Raw genomic sequence first — 23,709 nt, 5'->3', positions numbered from 1 at the left:
TAGGGGTAAAAATACTCTTTCCATTGGCAAATAATCTTATTTACCTGCTCAAATCTTAGACAAAAACACAAATTTTAAGAACATTTTACTTATTTTTAGGTCCGTTTTTGCAGTGGAAGGACCCTGCTCCAACAACTAGGGCACCGCTCCCCTTTATGTTACATAGTTCAAATTCCTCATGAGATCACTTTATGATCACCTCCGGTTGGTTGCGTCTTCTGTTCCCTTTGTTGCCGCCGCTGCTCCGTCAGCTCATGAATGAGCTCGATAACACGTCAGCGTCAGTTTTTTTCTTAACCCAGCTGCAGGAAAACATGGCCGCTGTGTATTAATAAAAAGTGACCTGTCTCTCATTAACACACCAGGAAATGCTCAAAAACTGATTAAACAACTTGACAGTCTGGGTCGTGTCGCTCTGGGAAGATTTTGTTCGTAAATCCTGAATGAAGAAAGTAAAACTTCATTCCAGCCGCTCTGAGCTGATGTAAGCAGTCACACCCCGTCAGGTGCGAGGACACCTGACACGCATCAAATCTCCATCAAACTGGTTTCCTGAATGCAGATCTTTGACGTTTTCACACCGACAAGACTAGACTTAGGGTATAAAAATAGACATCGGGGCTGTTTTCCCTCCTCCACCTGTCTAAACATTAGCCCCGCCCCCGCTGTGATGTCACAACAGGTGCTTTCCATCAGGTGTGAGAGGTCATAGAGCTGCAGTAGAAAGAGAGGGGGGGGTGGGGCCTGTGACGGGCTTCAGTTTCGGCCTGAAACAGAATCAGAGCTCAGAGAGCGACACCCGATCCAGAGGCGGAAAGCCGAGGAAACTTCACCGCCCTCTGAACACAGAGAACACACAAAAGGTGTACACAAAGACTGTTTGAGGTTAGATTAACGACAGAGGAGGGCAAAAGTGAGATTATGCAGACGGCTCGTCTCATTTTTAACCCTCTCGCGTGATTCACATGTTTTCAGATAATTTCCATGGAGTCCGTGACTCAGCCTGAACACAGGTTGAATTTATCCTGTGATGGATTCAGCATCAATTAAAGAGGAAGATTGTGTGCAGAAAAATAAAAAATAAAAGCCTGCATCAAGTTCTAGAAGGAACGCTGGGTCGAGTCAGACGAGTTTTTTACTTGTCTATTTATCCCTGTTCCCACTCCTCTGGTGGTGATAATCATGGGGAAAAACTGCACTTTCCTACCACGCACCAGGATGAAGAACAACCTGCAGAACATCTAATCGATTCTCAGCTCAGCTCACAACGAACGCAAACTTTGCTTTTCAGGTTCTTGATCCTTAACAGCAGAACGATTGAGAATCTGTTGATTTATTGCCCCATTTTCACCACGTTACTTAACATCTTAGTTTGGAAAATGCATCTGAACAACCTCGGACGAGTCTCCAGAGACCTTGAGTAAAACCAGGATGTATTTGGTCCAAATGTAAGAGCTAAGCAGACATCTGTCAGATGTCTTTAAACATTCAATTGTAAATTATTATTATTATTAATAATAAGTTTATTTGATAGGGACAGAACATAAAAATATAAAAAAATTGTTACAATTTGGTCATCTAGCTAATAGCTGATTTGCAGACCAGGTCCATAAGACAAAACAGCGAGATACAAACATGAAAAAGATACAGAACATGTAATACCGGCTATAAACAAAAGTTGCTTTAATATTCACAGGTTTGAGTAGATTAGAGCCATTGTTTTACTTTGTTGTTGAGCTGTTTTAGGTCTGTTTTTAACTGGGCAGGCATGCTGTTCCACATCTGAGGCCCATATACTGTGAATGAGCTCTGTGCAGATGTGGTTCTACATCTGGCTGGTCTGCAGTCACCGCTGGCAGTGACACCTCGGGCGCTATAGGTTTGTACCATGTTGCATACAATTTCTGGAGCAAAGTTTTTAATACATTTAAAAACTAATTTTAAGAAAGAATATTCTATAAAAATTCTCAAAACTTGTGTTTTTCTTGAATTCTGCAGGGGTGCCGTCGTGTGGGCTTTTGGTCCAGCACTTTTAAAGCTCGTTTATGAAGAGAGACTACACTTTTCACTGCTTAGCCTGGGCCCAGACAGCGATACAGTATGAGACATGGGATAAAATCATAGCATGAATGTGTAGTTTAGCAGCATTTATTGATCCTATTAGGCGAAATTCAATTCAAATTAAGTTTTATTTTCTTTATATTGGCATCAAATCTTAGGTTTGAATCCAAAACTACTCCCAAATAAATGTGTTTCAGCTGAGAGTGGTTCGGAAAATGAGGCGGCAGATTCTGTCACCATCCCTGGATTACTGGCCTGTGCTCTGCGTCACACCGAGAGGCCCGGTTACAGCCGAGCGTGTGTCTGCCAGAGCTGGACATTATTTAAACATGGAATAGACGCCGTCCCTGATAACGTCCTAACTGGGTTATTCACTCCTCGGCGAGAGATCCTGGTGCTGCCGCCGTGTCGGTCTGCGGCTGCTGCGATTGGAAAAGATGACTCAAACTGAGCAATAAGGTCTTTTCTTCAACAACAGCTAATTTAGCTGCATCCCTCATGATATCCATGATGCATCTTGTTCTCAGTGAAGTTAACGGCCATGTTTCTTTATAGCCTCAGATAAAACTGATGGCGAGCGTCAGAGAGCCGGCTTTTACTGACCAACCCACATGTATCGTTCTCTTTCAGGCCTGATCGCTATATAAAAATAAAATAAAAAGTCCAAACTCATTGATCTAAATGTAATTTTAAATCAGAAATTAAATGTAACCGACGCTGATTATTGTTTATGTGATGAGAGACTGAAAAACATTTTAGTGAATGTATTAAACCCTTTAAAAGAACTAATGGCTTTAGTGCAGAGATGAGCCAGAAAAAACAAGCAAGATAAAATATCAGATATAAAATCCTGATCAAAATCTTAATATATCTTATAAATTAAATATTGCATTTTGCACTATTGGATTATAAAATGTTTGTTTTTTTACTTGTATTTGGTAGAATTGCCTCTTAAACTGCATGATTTGGGTCAAATGTTTCAGTCGTCTCTCCCTGAGCTTCTCACCACAGGTTCCTCGACTTTCGGCCCATTCCTCCTGACAGAACAGATAACTGGGTCAGGTTTGTAGGTCACCTTGCTCCTACACACATTTTCTGCCCTGTCCACACATTTTCTATGGAACTGAGAACTGCTCTCTTTTCTATATGATATAAAGCCCTTAACAATCGAGCTCCATCATACATCAGGGAGCTGATTGTGCCATATTGTTCCTAACAGAGCACTCAGCGCTCTCAGACTGCAGGTCTGCCGGTGCTTCCTAGAATGTGAGACTGAGACTAAATGTAGGCGCTTTCTCTCATCCTCTAGTCTTAAAAACTGGCTCAGAGCGGATCTGCTTAGCCGTTTCTTTCCTAGATAAACCCACTAAAAAGGAGCTGGTACTCATAGAAAGTACTCCTGGGTCAGCTTTTACACATGTTGACCTCTGTTATCCCTGTAAACACAACAACTGCACATTCTACTAATCAGCCTCACACTGATTATTAGAACGGCAACATCCCAACTAGAAATCCAATACTTTTCTGGTGTTTCTGGACAATTTTCAGACCTTGGTTGTATTTTCAGTTTGTTGTGGTCGACATATAAATGAGAGTATAAATAACTGAACTGCCGGGGTGAATGCGGGCTAACCTTGGTGGTCAAATGTGATGTGCGTCAATAATTAGATGTGAAGCAACTTCTCTGCTGTTAATTGGTACTTTTTGAAATTGGAATAAATATAATTAGAACAACAGAAGCTGAAGGTTTAACCCGTTCATGGCTCCAGCCCAACCTGGACGATTTTGGAAAAATAATCTAATTGCGATTTTTTTTCTTAATATTGCGATTTTATGTGATTTTTTTTCCCCCAGTTTAATTTATCATGTCTTTTTAAACATATACAAACAATAAATCAACTTGTTTCCTCGCTGTGCAAATTAGTTGCTAAAAGACCCACAGCATCTAAACTCAGATCAGAAATGATTGCGTTCTGCCTACGATGTATTTCAATCAAAATTGCAATTTTGACTTTTCTCTGCGTTAACCACAAGCAACAAAAATGGCCTCTAAATAAAGATGTTTGTAAACAAGGACTATTTTAAACAAGAAATTTTAATGTTTCTATTAATCAGAATATCATTCAAGAGAACAGCTTTTAGTTGATTTGGACATCAATCCTTAATGAACATAAAGTGCAACCAACAAACAAGTCAATGTATTAAACTGATTGACCTGTACTTAATGCTATATATGATTAAACAAACTCTAATACAAGTAATAAAATTAGATTATCTCACTGCAGCAACTGTCTTCCCTTCCATGTGGAGGCAAACCCACTTTAAACATTTTACCAACACCTAATGGATGTGTCTAATTCCCTAATTGTTACATAGCCAAAAATTGCAGACTCTGCGATTTGGAAATTGCGTTTTTTTAAATCGCGATTATATTGAAAATGCGATTAATTGTTCAGCCCTACTGCTAAGGTTCAGAGAAACACTGTGACCTCTCAGCGTGGTCTGATGGTACTGTAAACATACCGGGTCTATGGAAAACCATAACCAGCATGGCTGTTCTCTGAGCTAAACAGAGACATTTACAGTCTGTTTGCATGTAAACAGGCAGCTCTGAACAAAACGATCTGAGGAATCCGACTGCATTTTTTTCCCCTCTTAAGACGCACAAAAAACTTCAACCTCCTGCAACACAAAGCTACAAAATGTCTCAAAGTGTAGCCAAGACCTAAAAAAACTCTGCAGCAGAGCATGCACAGCCTCTAGAGGTAAATCAGCGAACAACAGAGAGGAGACGGTGACAAAGCGTTCACCACCGAGCACAGGAAGGTGGAGACGACCTCGACCTGACATAGCGTGCCCACTGCCGAGATCTTTCAGCATCATAGCGACTTAAGAAGAGCTGCAGCTCCTCCAGCTGTCGGCTCAGATCAGCAAGTCCACCCCTTGTCCTGATGGAGACTCTGACGGAGGATTACTCACCTCCTCGGCCCATCATGTGCTCTTATAGCAGAGTTCCCTCCAACAAACAGCTGCCGCGTTGTTTGTGGAGGAGAACAGAGTAAATCCCAGAGTTTCCCGTTAGAAACCCACCAGAGATTTAAATCAATGTTCTGGTACACTGCTAAAAGGGAACTAAAAGTAGGTAAAATCTTCTTGAAATGAGTATTTTTCATTGATTTGAGCTGGTAAATCAGACTATTTGCCAATGGAATAAGCTTTTCGCACTTAAAATAAGAACAATTCATCTCCATCATCTTATTTCAAGTGCAGAACGTCTAATTATCTTACTTTAAGGATAGAAATTCTCATTCCATTGGCAAATAGTCTTATTTAGCTGTTCAAATCAAGGAAAAATAACTCAAAAAAGTTATTTACTTTTAGTTCCCTTTTTGCAGTGTAGAGCAGAACGTTGCATCCTGGACATAGCTTGCTTCCATACCAGTCACAGATGTATGGACTTAAGCTTCTAAAAATGCTTCACTATGATGGAAAACACCCAAATATACCACACTGATTAACCAACACCCTCAGACACGTATACAAAGATTGAATTCTATAAAAAAAAATTAGGTTTAAAACAAGCATAAATAGTTATCCAAAAAACACAAAACCAGAAAAGATCAGTTTCAAAGCTGCTGCTTAAAGGGCTGGACAAAAGTCCGACAGCATCCGACTGAAGAGAAACTATAGCATTTTGACTGCTGAGGCTTATCTGTTTAACAGGTGATGACAGCACAGGTGACTTAATGCTGCAGCTTTCCGAAACCTAACAGCAGCTGATTCATTAAAACTGATAGTAAAACTGCACAGAATGGTATTTATGATCATTCCTGATAAACGCTCTGAAAAACAGGTTCAAGATGCAGGCAGGAAGGAAGGGAGCGATCGTCACCAACACTGAGTGACGGAGGAGCTGAAGGATAGTTATAAACATGTGCTTTATTTCTACAAGGGTTAGTTAGTGTGTATACGCCCAGGGTTTAACCTGGTTTAACATCCTGGAAAATAAGCAAATGAGTCTGAGTGTCATCTGCATAGAGTGCAGTGCCGGCTGGCCCATAGGGGGCGCTCGGGCGCTGCCCTCCCTAGATGTGGAGGGGAAAAGTCAAAATACATATAGATTTTAAAAGTATTATTAATGTCAGTTTTTACTTAATAGTACGTGGCTACATGTAATAAGAATTATTAAAACACTTCTACTAATTGACTCATTTAACAGTGCATTTCCACCAACAGAACGTATCATTTCTCTTCTTCTACATTTGTGGGGCTGTGACTCAAGGAGCCTTAGAAGTGTAACGAAATAACCAATCGTATACTGTTGCTAGGGAAGATTTATAAATATTTGGCCAATCAGCATCGCCAAAATGAATGGGTTTGGGGCTCCTGGAGTCGTAGCCCTAGCTGCACAGTGAAAGGTGTATAGAGCATTTCACGCATGACGTCACGAGCTACACCGGGTCACGGTGGTCGGCAAAAACTACTGTTTTCACTTACCAGCGTGATAAAACGGGTGAATTAGAGCGTACTTTTAGTTTATTTTTGGAATCTAAACAATGCCTACGACTTGTTGTGCTCCCGGTTGCACACAGAGGCATTCCAAATCGTCGGATGTACGTTTCTTTCGTTTACCGAAGGACGAAGAAAGACGAAAGAAATGGATAATTTCAATGAAACGGATGCAGGCAGACAATCCCCATTGACTGTGGGAGCCATCATACTACGACAAAATTTGCAGTCTACACTTCATCGCCGGTAAATACAACTTAATTTTGCACTAGTCATTGTGCTACTTAAATCATTATATAAAATAAAAAATTAGGATATATATTTAAGTCAAGACGGAAACGTTCGTTTTGTAATAATATACGTACATGTACAATGTATGCAAACCCTCTGGCATGAGTCTGTGAAAAGGATGAATAAGACAAAAACACCAAAATAATCCTTTGCGAACAATGTTTTTTTTTATTAATTAAATGCTTATTGTGGAAACGTAGTAATTTTTCGACTTTTAATTTAAATGCATGTACTGGGTTAGGCAGGGAAATCTATTGGCCAGCCCCACAAAGATTTTTTTTTTACCAGCCGCCACTGATAGAGTGTTCAGGTAAGTGGCACGTTTAGATAGGAGGGGACCCGGAACACATTCCTGAGATATGATGCAGGTCACAGTGACTGACTGAGAGCAATAGGTGCTGATGCTCCAAAAAGCAAACAAAGACAAATATCCGCAGATTAGATCAGTTTAGATGAATGCCTTAAATAGCAACAATGTCTTTGAAGGAAAGAAAGTGAAAACGGTCAGACTGGATAAAGCAAGACTTGTGCACACAAAATGATACGTTAGTCGAGATTATTGTACAAAGTCAGGAGAAATTAATTAATCATATTTTACAATCATATCGATAACCTTAAATATGTTTTGTGTCTGTGGGACATTAAATCAGCTCAGTGCTCGACTCAAAGCCCACCACTAAATACTTCTGACAATTTTTTCAGAGAGAACACCACATCTGGACAAACCCTGAAGCATGGTAGTGGCAGCATTAAGATGTGGGAATTTTATTTCCTCAGCAGGAAATCTGGCTGTATAGAAGGAGAGATTGAGGGTCTCCAGAGATTTGTAAGAGATTAAAATTTACTTCCCAGCAGAAAAAAAAAAGACTATAAACCCAGCTAAAGGGGCACTTCAGCAAAACAGATAAAACCCAAAAGATCTTCTATACAGTTAACTCCAACACAATTCATACCTGCAGCAGATTTAAGATTGTTTTTATTCCAAGAACACATTTATTTTGATAGAAAACAAATCAAGTGTACCTTAAAATACAATATAAAACATCTCGGGGGTATCAACTTAAAAAAAAATCTGCTTTTATGTGTATTTTATAAAAAATTATGCCATCTTTGTCTATTTGTCTTTTTAATCGTCCTTCCATTTTATCATTCTAGCTGTTTCTGTTTGTTTAAAACAGACATTTTAAATTGCTTTTGTTGTCTTGATTGTTTTTTAACCTTAATTTCTGCTGCATGAGTTATTGGAAATGTGCTATATAAATAAATTAGACCTTTGACTTTCTGATGAAGTCAAACAGAAACAGAAAGGATTCTATCCAAGATCCTGAATATCCAGATTAACCTATGGCCGTTTTCACACCTGAGGTGTTCAGTCCGTTTAAAAAGGAGCCTAGTCACATATTATGAGAGTAAAAAATTAAATATATTCCTCTTCAAATAAAATGAAACATAACCGTCCTACAATGCCTCGCAGTAAAGTAACAGCTCCGTGTGGTCCAAGACCCACCCGATAAAATATTTTTTGGCACTTTTTATCAACTTGACCTTAAATTTTTCCTCTTTCTTTTCGGGCCTCTGCTGGGCGTTATTGACTCGCTCGACTCCATTTCTTCTCCTCGTTTACTCACTGCTGGCTTTGCATATCATAGTTCTGGTCACATGGTCTAGTGGTAAGCCCTTTGTTTACTAACAAATACAACAGAAACAAAGTGTAAAACCCAGACATGAAATATAATAAGCCGCCAGGGGTCCGTTCTTCGTACGTCGCTAACTCAGTTAGCAGGATTTCATTGTTGACGATTTGGCATGATCTTGGATCGTTTGGTTCTTCGAAAGACTTCCTGCACTTGTTGTCATAGCAACATGTGCGCCAGCTTAAACCTGCTCCAGAGCAGGCTTATTTCATGTAAACAAGATTAGATCACGGCTGTAGAAGCGGAGGAGATAGGGAAGTCTGTCGTAGCCATGTCCATTTTTACGACAGCAGCAACCTGTTGCGGAAGGTGCAAGAATTATTTCAGAGCTTTTCAAATTAATCGCGTATTGCGCAATAGACAGGATCCTTTAGCGCAGCGCGACAGTGTAATTGTAGAGAGATTTTTCTTGGTGGCTGTTATAAACAGACAAACACATCATTTAACAGTGGCTTTTAAAGAGGAAAAAGTGGTGTTGGAGCCATAAATCTAAAATATTTAAGTTATTTGTATGATAGTTTGCTTTTTACTTTTATCATATTCAGTAAGAAGATTTTTTCGGGCCATTTTATTGTGAAGTTTAGTTTACTTTGAAAGGCTTGCTTCCTGTCGAGCCGTATATTGTATTAGAAAAAACTATGGATGGATTATCTAGACACGGAGCAATACAGTTTTACCGTGTAAACTGTGGATGATTGGAAAAGGAAAATTTTCATTTTTTATGGATAAAGATTTTTTTTTTTGTTAAAATTCCCAGTTTGCACGTGTCCTTTACTTCCCGTGTCTAAGGAATGACACCGAAATTTGGATCTCTTGACATAACAAGTGCCTTTTTAAAATAAAGTATAATAATTAAAGGCTACCATTTTGTAGAATATTCATGTATCTCACTTTTACTTGTCCCCATGTTCTAGTGGGTCCCGTGGAGGCTCTGACATAAAAGAACAAAGTAAATATGAGATTATTAAAATGCAAAAATTCATACTGTAGAAAGTGATAGAAACATCTATCATGGACAGTGTTTACGCATTAATTTGTCTGCTGCTTTTTGCCGGCCCTCTCTCCTGGCTTTAACTGATTTTTAGGTGTTTTAATTAATAACTTAAATTCGGCATAACCTTTAAGCTCGTGTTCTGCTTGTGAGAAAAACTGTGGGCGTTCTTTGGCCATGCTGAACAGCCAATAGCAGCGTTGCTGATCATTGTTTCTACTATCGATACATTTCCCCTTTTAAACAAACGCATGAACGCGCAGTTGTCTCAGATAACTCAATCCAGTCATACTAATCATAAACAACAGGTGTGTTGGAAGAACCCAATTAGCCGGATCAGGATTAGCCGGATGAAATCATCTTGGATGTGTCATTTGATCTTGGATGTTTTAAGCAACGTACGAAGAACGGACCCCAGGGCACGATAATTTCATCGAGACAACCAGAAAGAGCTACTGCCGTAGAAAATCATAAAGTCATAGTATGTGACAAGGCCCCTTCAAAACCAACCCTGGTTCACTTGGTTTAGTTAAGAAATTAATAAACTGATTCAGACCAAAACTAAACAAACTTAAAAGGTAGATGGTTACAGAGTAATAGACAGCAGAAACCAGTTAGACCAATTTATAGATGATGGGAATAATAAATCTGGGATCCGGTTAGGCAGCAGAGCTCGTGTTGTTTTGGTGATGGAGGTTTAAACCAGACACCACCAGCTCTCCTGTGGGTTTATATTTTCAGTATCAGCAGCTAAATGAAGTGGCAGCAGCGTTCTCCTTTGAAGCCCTCGTCTGTTTCTGGAGCGAATCAGGAAGGAGGAGGAAGAGGAGGAAGAGGAGGAGGAGGAGGAGTGGAGTCCACCTTCCCGTCCTCGGAGAGCTGCAGATTGAATCCTCTTCTCCGGAGTCAAACACTCCCAGCAGGCACTAAAAATGAGCGCCTTTAATTAATTGCTCTGCCAATCCATTAATAGCAGCTATAATTAGAGGACCATGGGAGATCGCTGGCAGATTAAACGATCCACCTGAATGAACCTCAGGTTGCACTTGTTACCTTTTTATTCACCAGTGTCAAGGACCAGACAGCAGCTGCAGCGCCTCTTCTCCTAACAGATGCATATAGTTAGTCCCGTTTCATGAAAAAAGTGTGAATATTTTCAGCTGAAGGTGGATCGGCTCCGGCTTCCTGCAGCGTCTAATACACCAAGCCTTGAGCACGACAAAGGAAAAGCTCTCGAGTTTCTGACGGTGCCGTTAACCACGATGACCAGCGCCGCCCAGCTTGTGACTAAAACGCATGTGGATGCGTTAGTCAGAGGTCCCTGCAGATCAGAGGAAGTCTGGGAACACATGAGCTCAGACACGCGTGTCCTCTGCATGTGCACGGGGTCGTTTAGAGCCAACATGTGGGTCAGTCGTGGCAGCAGGTGTATCTGCTGGGTGTTTTCCTCCTTCGATGCGTCGGTTTAAAGCAGCCGTCTCAAACTACAACTTTTAGATGCGTCTCTGCTTCAACACTCTTACCTCAAATATGAGCTTATTAGCAGAGCTTGACTACAGACAGTTTAGCCATTTAATTCAGGTGTGTAAAGCAAGGGACACATGTGAAAGTTGCAGGACACCAGGCCTTAAGGATTATAGTGTGGCCACTGGTTTGGAGTAAAGTGACTGCAGGGGGGGTTAGACATGTAAATGCATCAGCTTTCACACGTAGATCATAATCTCACTGTTTAGAGTGGACTTAAGTTGAATTTAACCCTAAAAACAAAGAGGCTGCAGTGAATTAAACCTGGAATCCAGGAACCGGACGTCTGCAGCGATTTTACAAAGAGACAAAAGATGTAACGACTAATTCAGCTCGGATAAAAGTATCTGCTACAGATCACGATGGGTCATGTTTGTTAAGTTCCTTATTTCTGACTGAAACTGTTCATCGGCCCACGAAAAACGATCCACCCGTCTCATCTCAGTCTGTCTGGGAGGTGTGGCTCTTGGGTTCAGAGCCAAAAACCGTTGCTTTACCAACGCAGCATCATCTGAACCATTTCCTCTAAATGGATTTTACCAACCTGCTCCACTCACGTTACGCGACGAACGAACCAGCAGTTCTGGGCTAAAGGAGGTGTGCTAACGAGCAACGTGAACTTCTCTGAGAACTCTGGACCTAATTAGTTTTTATAGCCTGAGGAACTTGAACTACGTTTCCCCATGAGGGCAGGAGAGGTCCTCCATTGTGCCAACTCATGTAAAATGCTACACGAAACAGGAACAAAAACATTCAAATCATTCTTTAACTAACAGACTTTTCAGCTGGGTTTAAACAAAAAAACAAAAAACAAAAAAACAGGACTTTAGGTATAAAAGTAAGAAATATAAATGTGTTTATACAGAATTGTATTATGCAGTGAGTGACTAAAAAAAGATTTAAAATATTAATCTAGAGAAAAATAACTGTTAACGAACAGCTTATTTTTGGTGACAGACCAGAAATGAAAGATGTTTTTAGCGGGGGGGAAATAAAAAATAGCTTGTTAGTGATGCAAGAGTTTATAAGGACTTCAAATAAAAATAAGTCGTAAACACCCCAATTTGTTAACAGTTTAAATCTGTCTAATGGAGCCACTGACATTAACATTTACAGCAGATGTCGACAGCAACTACGGTTGAAGTCATGGACAAAAACAGAGATACAGGGAATACGTGTTGAACAGCCTTACAGAAATGTATTAAATACTTTGGGGGAAAATTGTTTCTCGTTAAAGATGAGGAGAAATTATCCGTATGCGTATCTCAGGTGTGATTTGGACCCATCCTTCCACACAGTCTCCAATCCTTGAAGGTTCTCGTGGTCTGTTCTTTGCACCCTGTTCTTTCCACAGATTTGTAGCTGGATACAAGTTTGCAGGGTATATTTATTATTTTTGTTCATTCTTCCTTCAGTTATATAAAATGTGCCAGGACCATAAGCTGTAAGTAAACCCACACCATGATGTTCCCACCTGAAAACGTTGGTGTGTTTGGTTTGACGTGGAGAAACGTTCTTCCTCCAAACATGTCGTGTGCTGCGACATCCCAGGAGCTCAGCTTTGGCCTCATCTTACCAGGTTATAACCTCCCAGTATTTTACCCTCTACTGAAAAATCTTCTGCAGCAAACTTTAAAAAAAAAAGCTTCAACATCCTTTTTTCTTCACCAGTGGACTCTTGCTCAGCGAGAGCGGCCAAAAGCCCTTGTGGCTGATTGCGCTACTTCTCGTTTTCATGGGAATAACTCAAACTGGTATTTCTGAAGCTCTTTGTATGCTCCTTGATTCGCAGAGAACTCTTGATTTTTGTTTTTACTCATTTACAAGAAGCACCTGGCCCTAGTGGCTTTAAAGTGAAATTATGTTATTTCCTCTTTTGGGATAACAGCTTCAACGCTCCACTGGAGCATGTTCAATACGTATTCCTCGCCGTTCCGTTTCATACCTGTAACTTCAGTCGTGGGCCAATTTTCCTTGAGTTCTTTGTATGTGTGGATTGCTTTTGTGAAGACCTGGTGTTAATTTAACATCAACGGCACCGATGTTAATATTTAAACAGAGTAAAACCTTCACCTGTTCAGTATATACAGGATTGTTTAGCTTGTCTCCCTGTTAAAAGGTAAAGAAAAATAAACTGACCCTAACTCCCCTACCAACGGTCTACTCCTCTAATGCCTTGTTTAGACGTTCAGAGATAAAAGAAAATTAACATTTTGACCCTTTTTAACCTTTGTGTTATATTTATGGGCTTCTCTGCCAGTAATACAGAAAAAAAGAAACCAGTCATGATGGCTAAAAATACTTCCACTGAGTCATGATCTCGGGTCAATGTTAGAACAAGTGGTCAAACAATGACTTCAGATCCAAAGTGCGAGGGAATAAAAAAACAATCAAAGAAGCAAACAAAGAAAAGTCCTAAATTAAATATACATTTAAACCGTTTATGAAGTCACTTCCTCAACGGAAAGAGTTGCCGGATATATAAAAAAAAAAAAAAAAAAAAGACATTGCATCTTATCTCTTTGTTTTGCCTGTCATTTAAATAGAATCTCTCGAGGTTTCTCTCATTTTTGTTCTCGTGGTTTGTCTTCACTTTTAGGCTACGTTCACACTGCAGCATGAAGTGACCCAATTCCGATTTTTTTGCCCATATGCGACCTGGATCTGATCTTTTTATGACAGTCTGAACAACACAGATCGTTTTTTTTTTTTTTTTTTTAAATGCGACCCAGGCCACTTGGATATGTGGCCCTGAATCCGACCTGTGTCTGTACGGCCGGGTCGCATTTATCCGACCTGTACGTCATTGATACTCGACAATCGTCACTATTCTGCGTCCTGCTATGCAGAAGCAGCAAGAAAGACGACACCCATAGCGGACTAAAATGAGGAGAGCAGTCAATGGAGAAAAAGCTCCGGTTAGAAAATAAATTAATGACCGCAAAATGCGCGTCAGCATTATAATCCATGTTTACTTCCGCAAACACTGAGGACGCTTGCTACGTGTGACGTCATCGCGTCCTCGAGTGCGCATGCAGGACAGTTAGGTTGAACGCATTCAGTTCACACAGGAGATCACATACAAGTCGCATATATTTGGAAATGTGAACGGACACGCAAAAAAATCAGATTTCACAAATCGCAAGGGTGTTCTCTACACCCTGCATTGGCTCCCGGTGCGATTTAGAATAGATTCTAAGATGTTATAGTTTGTTTTTAAAGCTTTAAATGGTCTCGGGCCAAAGTATTTGTCTGGAATTTTAACTTTGCAAGAGCAAAACCGGTCATTGCCGTTTTCAAATCAGTTGGTTTTCGAAGCCCCGTGGTCAAGGTATAAACGGTAATCAGGCTTTTGCAGATGCTGCCCTGAGACTCTGGAACAAGTTACCCCCGGATATTCACACCGTCACAGATATCGCTCTTTTTAGGTCCAAACTCAAGACATATCTGTTCAGGCTGGCTTTTAATACGTAGCAGTGGTGTGACAATTTAATTATTTTGTTTCTCTGTAACCTTTTTGATTTTATTGTTTTCTATGTTCTCTCTTTCTATTGTATGTTTATGATTTTACTCATTTTGTTAAGCACTTTGGACACCTGCTGGCTATATAACTAAATTTTGATTTGAACTTCGTCCCCCACAGGTTGATGCTGCCACTGCCGTGCTTCACTGTGCAAAACATCACAAATCTAGGGCTGGGCGATAAACCGATTTAATCGATTAATTCGAATTTACAATTCTTTAAGATTTCATTTCTGGAAAATCTGGATTTTATTTTGCCAATACACTCATTGGTTTCCATGAAGAGAACAGCATGTGATGCTGAATATATGTTTAGGCAAATGTATTGTCAAAATATTGTTAAGTGGAAACTTTTTTTACCATAATACGAGGTACTTCATTTACTTATTTACTTTTTTTTTTTAACTTAGTTTGATGTTCACAAATGCAGTGCAGCCTGTTCTTAGCTGAATGTGTAATACCACTAGCAGCAAATGTTTTGTTATATTTTCATTGTTTATAATGGCACGGCTGCCATCTTGTTTTACAAGCATGTTTCACAGCTTGATTTTAGTTGCACTTTGAATTCAGGTCAACTCCCTGACGAAATACTTGACATAAAAAGCAAGGTTTAAAAATAATTTCTTTAATTTATTTTTATGAAACAAAAAGGAGGAAAAAAAAAAAAAAAAATCGATTAATCGGATTTGGTATGATAAAATTGGAGATTTATTTTTTAATCCATATCGCCCAGCCCTACACAAAACATCCACCATTGTGTCTCAGCGTAATTGTTGGCAAGACTAGACGTGGTACGTTTGATCCGGTTTGTCACATCCATCCAGCGATCCACTGGCTTCTGCTTATCAGACATGTCCAGACATCCCTCCCCCCAGCGACATCCTCCGGCTTATTCTGGGGAATAGCAAGATGTCCCCGGGCCAGTCAGATAAAAAGTCCCTCCAGCGGGTTCTGGCTCTGCCCTGGGGTCTTTTTCCAGTGGGGCGTGCCTAGAAAACCTCCAAAGGAAGGCGCCCAGGGGCTGATCCGATGTCCGAACCACCTTAGATGGCTCCTTTCGATGCGGAGAAGCAGCGGCTCTACTTTGAGCTCCGCCCAGATAACAGAGCTCCTCATCCTCTACGGCTGATCCCGGCATTTTGTTAAAGTTTTAAGCTGGTCTTTTCCGGGCCACTCTTCTGTTTGGTCAAGTTTTCTTCAGTGAGGGGCTTACAGAGGTTCTGTGGACAGGTTCTCCCCTCTCTGTAGCTGCCTACCTTCACCTGGGTCACCTCCTCCTGGTCGGCTCTGTGAGTTTTCATGGATGCAGGTTTAATGGGTTCCGTGTTCCTCGGTTGGACGTCGTCAGTCTGGATCGTTTTTATTTTATCCACCAGTTTTTAACAAAATACATAGAATACCAAAAAAAAAAAAGAGGTGAAAACTCAGAAATACGCTGCATGTCTGATACCTTTCGGTTCTGAACCTAAAATGTTATCTTAAAAAAATATATAAAAATAAAAACCTAACCTTAAAATAAGTGATTCAAAACGATCATGAAACTGAGATGTTTCTTTTTCGAACACTAAGTTTCCGTATCAGGTCTGACCTGCAACCTACGTTTTTTTTTTAAAGTTTCTAAAGTCCAATAAGTAAGGCAGAGGAAAAAATACCCAGATTAGATCATAACCATAACCGTTTTCACTGAAACTGACTCCTTTTTAAGCGCTAAGCTCCAGCTGCAAACATCTGGATGAAGATGAAACCCACAGCAGGATCGTTTTTTTTGTTTTTTTTTTCTTTCAGCAGCTCGCTGACACATCTCTTCCTGTGCAGAGGTGTTCGCAGCTTTGAACGGATGATTGTCACCAACTAATCTCTCGATCATCTTCTCTGTTCACCAATCCATCAGAGGGTCTATAAATCTGCTGCAGGCAGCGGCAGCCGCTCTCACGCAGAAACAACACGAGCCGATGCCGATTTTAGTTTTGGTTTAGTCTGCAGAGTCACAAAAACAAAATAAAAAAACATAACTGAGCTGCAGAAACAGTTTGGTATCAAACGAGTCGCTGCAGCTCCAGTTTACCATCAATCTGAGGCTGAAACAGCAGAAAAGTAAGTAAAGATGACTTGTTAACAGCCTGAATTAAAACCCATTCACACTGATTCATTTTAGAAATTAGTAAAGCTCAACTATCATCGTCTCATTGGAAAAAAAGAAAAACAATCTTTCACACAGAAAATATTCAGAGATGAAAACGAATCAGATTATGACTGATTCTTTCTTTCCTCTGCTGGATTTCAGGCCTTTCGCGTCTTGCTCATGAACCTCCACCTCACACGTTTCCAGTAAATCAAAATTCATCCACTTTGTTTCGGAGCGTCTGAATCAGCGATAAATTATAACGAGGGGCGAGAGGTGTGAGAGGATGATGAAGAGTTTCCTGATAAAAATCTAAACGATCTAATGTTGACAGCACGAAGAGCGGCTGGAAAACATTTTTAAAGTAAAACGATTTGACAGGAAACAATTTGGTTAATAAAAACTTAACCGGTTAAAAAAAGATTTTGTCTAGTAAAACGAGAATAGAGAGCGGAGGCGTCATCTCTGATAATGAAGGTTCTCATTAGCTCATCAAATCAAACCAAATGCAGTCTTTCCCCCGCTTAACGTCCTTCACATGACTCAACTACAGGTTTTAAGCTGTTATGCAGGTTAAAAAATAAAAAAAAGTATGGTTATTGTAGAAGCCAATATGTGTAAAGTCTATATAAGACAGGAAATGATGCGTTTATGGGTGTGTGTTTCACCGGAATAGGCAAATCGGTTTTGACCGTTTGGCCGGGAAACGCCGTCACCACACAACTGGCCGTTTGTATCATCTTTCGTTTTATAAGCAACCAAAAGTGAGAATAAATTGTCTTTTAACTGCAAGAACAGCGTCTGGAAATTTCCTGTTTACCATCTCACCCCGGCAAATTCCAGTCAACCATAAGATTCCGGTTTAAAGACACTCCGGTGGCTTTAAGCGTCGGCTTAGCCACTACAGTTATTAACGAGTATATATTGAGGCAGCAGCCCCCCCCCCCACCCAACTGGTGGATTAGTTGGGCTATCTGCTCCGATAAAACAGTTGGGCTATCTGTTTTATCGGAGCAGATAGCCCAACTAATCCACCAGCTAATATGTTACACAGTGTTATTATATAAAGGAGCACAACAACATCAACATTATTCTGCACATTAAACACAATAAAACCACAAAGTGAACAATTTTACCTAGATTTGCTTATCAAAAGAACAACCAGTAATATAGTTACCTTTTCGGTTTAAACCAATTAGACAATATCCTTTTCTAGTTTACGTTATTTATTTAATAACCTGCAACAGTGACGTTTTTACTCCACACTATCATATAATTAGAAATCCATACGAGCCCATTTCCAATAGTCCTTAAATTCAATCAGCCTGGTTTCACTGCGCTGGCTCTGAATGGCGTCTAAAAGGGTAAATACTGACCTTTCCCCTGTTCAAAGGCATCAAAACTGAAGACACACCTATTTTACTCAGCAAATGCATCAATTAACGACATGCTATATTAAGATATTTGTTCAGTTCTGTAAAAAAAAAGGTTGGGACAGATATTTTCCAAGCAGAACTAAGGTGAATCTTTAAATCCCTTTGTTTTCCACCTCAATCAGACAAAACCTGCAGCATATTTAACAGTTTAATCAAAATAAAGCTTATTCAGATCAGTTTGGATATGAAATAATAAAACCTACATAATAAAAAAGGACCTGAATCAGCTGGTCAGATGTCACAGAAAACAAGAATCGGTGGGTTTTCACTGAGCAAGTGAATAAAAACAACATGGCCACTGCTGCAGGTACCAATAAGAACAATCACACCTGATCTCCAACAGCCAATGAAACGTGGAGATGATATTCCCACCTTTATCTTGTATAAAAAGAACTGAATACCCCTCATTGATTCTGTCAGCCCAATGGAAAAACACATTGTAATACAAAAAAAACATATATAAATGTATCAAATATTAAAGTATCCGTATAATTTGCTGCCAGTTTAACATCTGCAGCTGCAAAGTGATCCTTTGCTGCTCAGCATCACCTTATTAGAGATTTTAGGGCAAATCATGAAGGAATACAAGGAGAGCATCGGCTTTGTACTTTTGTGCAAATGTTTCCAGAGCTGGAAGTCATCTCAAGTTTTTCAGCGATAATAACCGAGGAGATAAAGCTGGAGCTCAGAGGAGAACCAAGGAGCTGACAGCTGACACCAGCAAACACTACCTGGAATACAGAAAAGTTTATTTATTTTTCCATTTAAATGTAACCTCTGTCTGCCACGGAGCGTGCATGCAGGAGCTGCTAAAGCTGACAGACTGTGACACAAGCTGGGAGTATTAATTTATACCCGGGATCTGCCAAATTACAGCACGTTTAGAGCTGCTAATGTTGCAGGACCTTTAAAATAAAAGGCAGTTTATGATTATTGATAAATATCTGCTTTAAGAAATTCATTGCCATTTAAAAACATTAGTTTATTTATATTATTAGACTTAAAAAGAAAGAAAAAGAAAATCTATTGTAGAAAGAAGAACAGATTTTTTCCAAAGGAATATTGTTATTCACGGAAAGTGATGTAAAGAAATAAAGTACATAGTTTCCAACCAACATAACACTAATTTCTTACTGATACTTAGTATTATTCTGTTGTGGAAATTAAATTCAATTATTCCATTAAAAGAAACGATTAACTGTCAAATTCTGGTTTTGTTATATTTATATTTAAAAAATGATTATTTGGTTCTGTATCATTTTTAGCCAAAGTTTTTAAGGGCCATATTGGAAGGTCCAAAGAGCAACCTGTGGCTCCGGAGCCGCAGGTTGCAGACGCTCTGGTCTAGAAAACGCACAGAGAGGCATCAGTTCAGGTGGTAATGGTGCTTTATTACCTAAAATAGTGAATTACTGCCGAGTCTTTCGGCGCGACCTCTCTGCCTCTCGGGCAGACACAGGGTTGCTGCTCCGCTCATGAATAAATAACGAGCGTTCACGGCAGAAAAGGTTGCCGCCAAAGGGATATTGTTGCTGGATGTGGCAACTAGCCAAACCGTTCAACCAACCCTTACACCCCAATGTAGAAACTAAGTTTACTGGACTTTTAAAAAAAAAAAAAAATATGAAAAAAGGTAACCATCCTTTAAAATTTCAGACACGTAATGAGAAATTATTTTGCTAATCAGGTTTCAATATGTATCCAGAGCAGGAAAACACTGAACCAAAATCCAGGATACAACAACAGCTACGTGATTTTTTTTATTTATAACCATGGTAAAATAAACCTGGGCTGCCGACTGTTTCTAGGTGTTATAAATGCTAATTTAAAACCAGCCCAGAACTTATCTGTTTCTATCCTAGATGAAGCCACTAATGGAGTACCCTTTTACTTCTCTCACATAGAAAGTACTCCTGGGTCAATGTGAGCTTCTGAGCTTTCTGTGTCTCTGCTCTGTCTTCTCTAAGCCCCAGTGGGTGGAGGCAGATGAGCGTTCACACTGAGCCTGGTTCTGGTTCTGCTGGAGGTTCTCCTCCCTGTTAAAGGGGAGTTTTCCACCCCACTGTCGCCGCATGTGTGCTCGGTATGAGGGATTGCTGCAAAGTCAACGGCACAATGCAAGCAACTGTCCACTGCTGCTACGCGCTCATCCCAATTTGTTTGGATTTTATTAATTATTATTATTATTATTATTATTATTATTATTATTATTATTATTATTATTATTATTATTATTATTATTATTATTAAAGACTTGCCGTTTTTAAAACAGCTCAAAACTTCCAACAAGAGGTGCCTACAAAGATCTGGTTGGACAAACCTGCCAACATTAACAAAAAACAGGATAAAAACTGTTGTTTTTTGGGTGAATATTAAGTACTACACCCTCAGAGGCGGCAGATGACATCAGCGTGGTGACGTCGTTCTGATTGCGTGTCACGGCTGGAGGCTTTAGTGACGGGGAGAGAAACGTCACCAAACACTTTTCTGGTTGTGGCTGAACTCTTGCTCCTCTTCGAGACAGATTTCAGTCAGAGTTCAGGCGTCATTAAAGCGTCAGGAGCATTAGGCCGCAGCGGCACACACGTTGGACCTCTTCAAAGCGCCGCAGCTTCACAGCTGGATGCATTATCAAAGAAAACATGGAAACAGGACCTGCAGGTTACTGATAACCCGGCATCGTCCTCAGGAAGGTAAAAAAAAAAAAAAAAGAGAAAAACTTTACACACCCGTTAGGGATTAATCACATATTTAACCCAGTTGGTCCTTTACTGGAATCACAATTTATCACTGGTTTGGGTTTTATTATTTTAAGAATAATTTTGGTTTTACACATTTTAATAAAATATTAAACACAGACCAGTCATCTTTTTTTATGAACACTTGAATTATTCATTTATTTTCACCTAATATTCTCGTGTTCAATCCTTCAGGTTTTATTTCTGGTTAATTAGTCTGTATGAAAACCTTTTTCTTGTTCAGTCAACTAAGATTAAACCTTTTTTAATGGTATTATTTCTACGTTTTGTCAATTTTCTTGCATTCTTCCTGCGTTTTTTTTTTCTTTTTACATAATTTTGACTGTTAACTGTCAACATGTCGTGTTGAGAATAAAATACTTTAAAAGACTTTTTTTTAATTGTAATGTACATTTATTGTCTGTTTTCCACCCTGGGGATCTGTATCTGTTGGTTTTTGTGGTGCATATTTCAGATTAAAATCTGTTATCCCTCTACAGGATTTATCTATTTTTTTAAAAAGTAATTTCTCTTCAAATGTCTTATTTGAGTTTAGCGTAGATTCATTTCACACAGATTGTTTTTCAATGCAGCTTGCAGAGCAGTTGCATGAATTAGAAGAAATATGTTTGTTATGGATGCGTCTTTTTTGTTCAAATATTACCTTCACACTGCAAAAACAGAACTAAAAGTAAGTGAAATTTTCTTGAAAACATTGTATTTTTCCTTGATTAGAGCAGGTAAATAAGACTATTTGCCAATGGAATAAGATTTTTGCACTTAAAATAGGAACAATTCATCTCTATCGTCTTATTTCAAGTGCAGGGTGTCTAATTATGTTATTTTAGAAATGAATTGTTCCCGTTTTAAATGCAAAAATCTCATTCTGTTGGCAAATAGTCTTATCTACCTGCTCAAATCAAGGAAAAATACACTACTTTCAAGACATTTTTACTTATTTTTAGTTTCATTTTTGCAGTGCAGGACTGAAGTCGAATTGAAAATCCATTTTGCAGTTTAGTCTCCAATAACCTTTTTAGATTTTAATGCCACTTTTTAAATATGTTAAAAGGGGACTTGGTATTTAAATTTAAAAAAGGTATTACTGAGCCACACAGATGATCATATGTTTGGTCATCCTGTGAGTTGCATCCTTTATATTTGTTGTATCGCTGCTTTTCAGAGGAACTGAAAGCTTTTGGGTTTTACAGTTAATCTTCTTGTATTCATTGCTTAAATGCCCTTTGAATTTCTCGTTTGGTAGCTTTTATACTTTCAGGGGTGAAAAAAATAAAGAAATGTCTGGTTGTTGCTCAGATGCTTTCATTTCTGCCAACCTTTGTGAGCTTTTAGTCCAACCTGTGTGTGTGTTTGTAGCGATGCTCCTCCTCAGAGGAACCTAGCAGTGTTCATGAGGAGCTGAAGAAGCGTTGTGAGCAGCTGAGGAGGAGAAGAAGAAGGAGGAGGAGGAGGAACTCACCTCCTGCAGAAGATCCTGAAGCCGAAGGTCCTGCTGTTGTGTTGGCAGCTGGGGGCCGGGGCCTCAGAGGGCAGCTCGGTGTTGGAGGCTGAGGAGGACGATGCGGAGGTGACGGGCTCCTCTCCTCCTTCCTGGGTGTTCCTCTCCTCCTGATCCTGCTCCTGCTGCTGCTCCTGCTGCTCCTCCGGCTGCTCCATGGCCACCTCTGCGCTCACAGGCTGGGCTGCTCCGGGGTCAGCGCTGCGCTCAGGCGCTCCGGGCTGCTCACAGCCATGCTGACAGCTGCACAACTTTCCTCTGACAGCTCAAGGCAACAGGAAGTGCAGCTTCAGGTCTTCCGCGCGTCCTCTCAGCGGCAGCTCTGCTCTAAAGCTTCACTTCACACCAGGAAGCTGAAACTCAACTCTTTTGTGGGGAGGAGGTGGAGGAGGAGGGGGGGTGGGGGTTGTTGGTCTCTACGCTCACTTCCTCACTTCCTTCCTGGTCCTAACCCTCCCAGCCTGAGGAAGCCTGTCTCCTCTGCATGCTCTCTGAACACAGCTGCATATCCAGGAAGTTTCCAGCCAAATGAGAGAGGAGGGGGGGGGGCTCAAGAGTGGAGAGGAGGCTACGGGAATCCTCTTCCTTCTCCTCCCTCGACCTGTTGCTGCTCCTTTGTCACAGTTTGGCCTCCTCTCCGCGAGTATTGCGTCTCTGCTGCTCCGCTTCTCTCTTCTCTTGACTTTTTATCTCAGCTCTGTGGCTCTCCCTCTCCTTTGCCTCAGCCCCGCCCACACCCGGGCTCCTCGGCCTCTGATTGGCTGCGCGCAGAAAGGTGCGCTCTGCTGCCACCAGCTGGCGCTTCAGACACACTGCAGCTGTCGAGGAGACCCAAAAAAGAAAGAATGTGGAGGAAGTGAACTCATTATTTTTTTTACCCCCTCTCCAGTAGATTTACGTTTAATTTCATTAAAAAAGTGAATTTTCAGGCGAGTTGCACTAAAACTAATCATGTTTGCAAAGATGAGAGCGGCTCCTCTTCACCACATGAGGAGTTTGAGGTGAGGAACACTGACACCGATCATGTGGTCCTCTCTTAGATCATCTCTGCAGCTCTGCTCCGCTCGGCTGCCCTCCCACATACGTTTTACATAAAGATGGTAAAACATCCCACACGGCAGTGAAGCAGAGGTCGCACGGCCGCGCTGAGACCCACGCACGCTTCTTCACCACACGCACGTGGCGGCCTCATCCCCCGGGTTCCCGCTCTAAGGAGGAACCGCGCCATGAGATGAGGCGGGTTATTTTTGACAGCCAATTAAAACGGAGGTGCAGCGGGCAGGAGGACGTTTAACTTAAAAA

General features: G+C 40.4%; 1 protein-coding gene across 1 annotated transcript in view; it reads right to left on the bottom strand.

The window, feature by feature from the left end:
* The window catches only part of dgkzb (diacylglycerol kinase, zeta b), a 97,822-nt gene extending 74,614 nt beyond the window's left edge, over nt 1-23,208 (bottom strand). Inside the window, exon 1 of the mRNA XM_021319049.2 lies at nt 22,369-23,208. Coding sequence (XP_021174724.2) covers nt 22,369-22,565 — 197 coding nt within the window. The 5' untranslated portion in view covers nt 22,566-23,208. The remainder of the gene's footprint in view (nt 1-22,368) is intronic.
* Between the last annotated feature and the right edge of the window lie 501 nt (nt 23,209-23,709).

Source organism: Fundulus heteroclitus, chromosome 2, assembly GCF_011125445.2.
Source record: "Fundulus heteroclitus isolate FHET01 chromosome 2, MU-UCD_Fhet_4.1, whole genome shotgun sequence".
In the NCBI taxonomy this organism is placed as follows: Eukaryota; Metazoa; Chordata; class Actinopteri; order Cyprinodontiformes; family Fundulidae; genus Fundulus; species Fundulus heteroclitus.
Note: the sequence above shows the minus strand (reverse complement) of the source record. Positions and strands in the feature narration are given on the sequence as shown.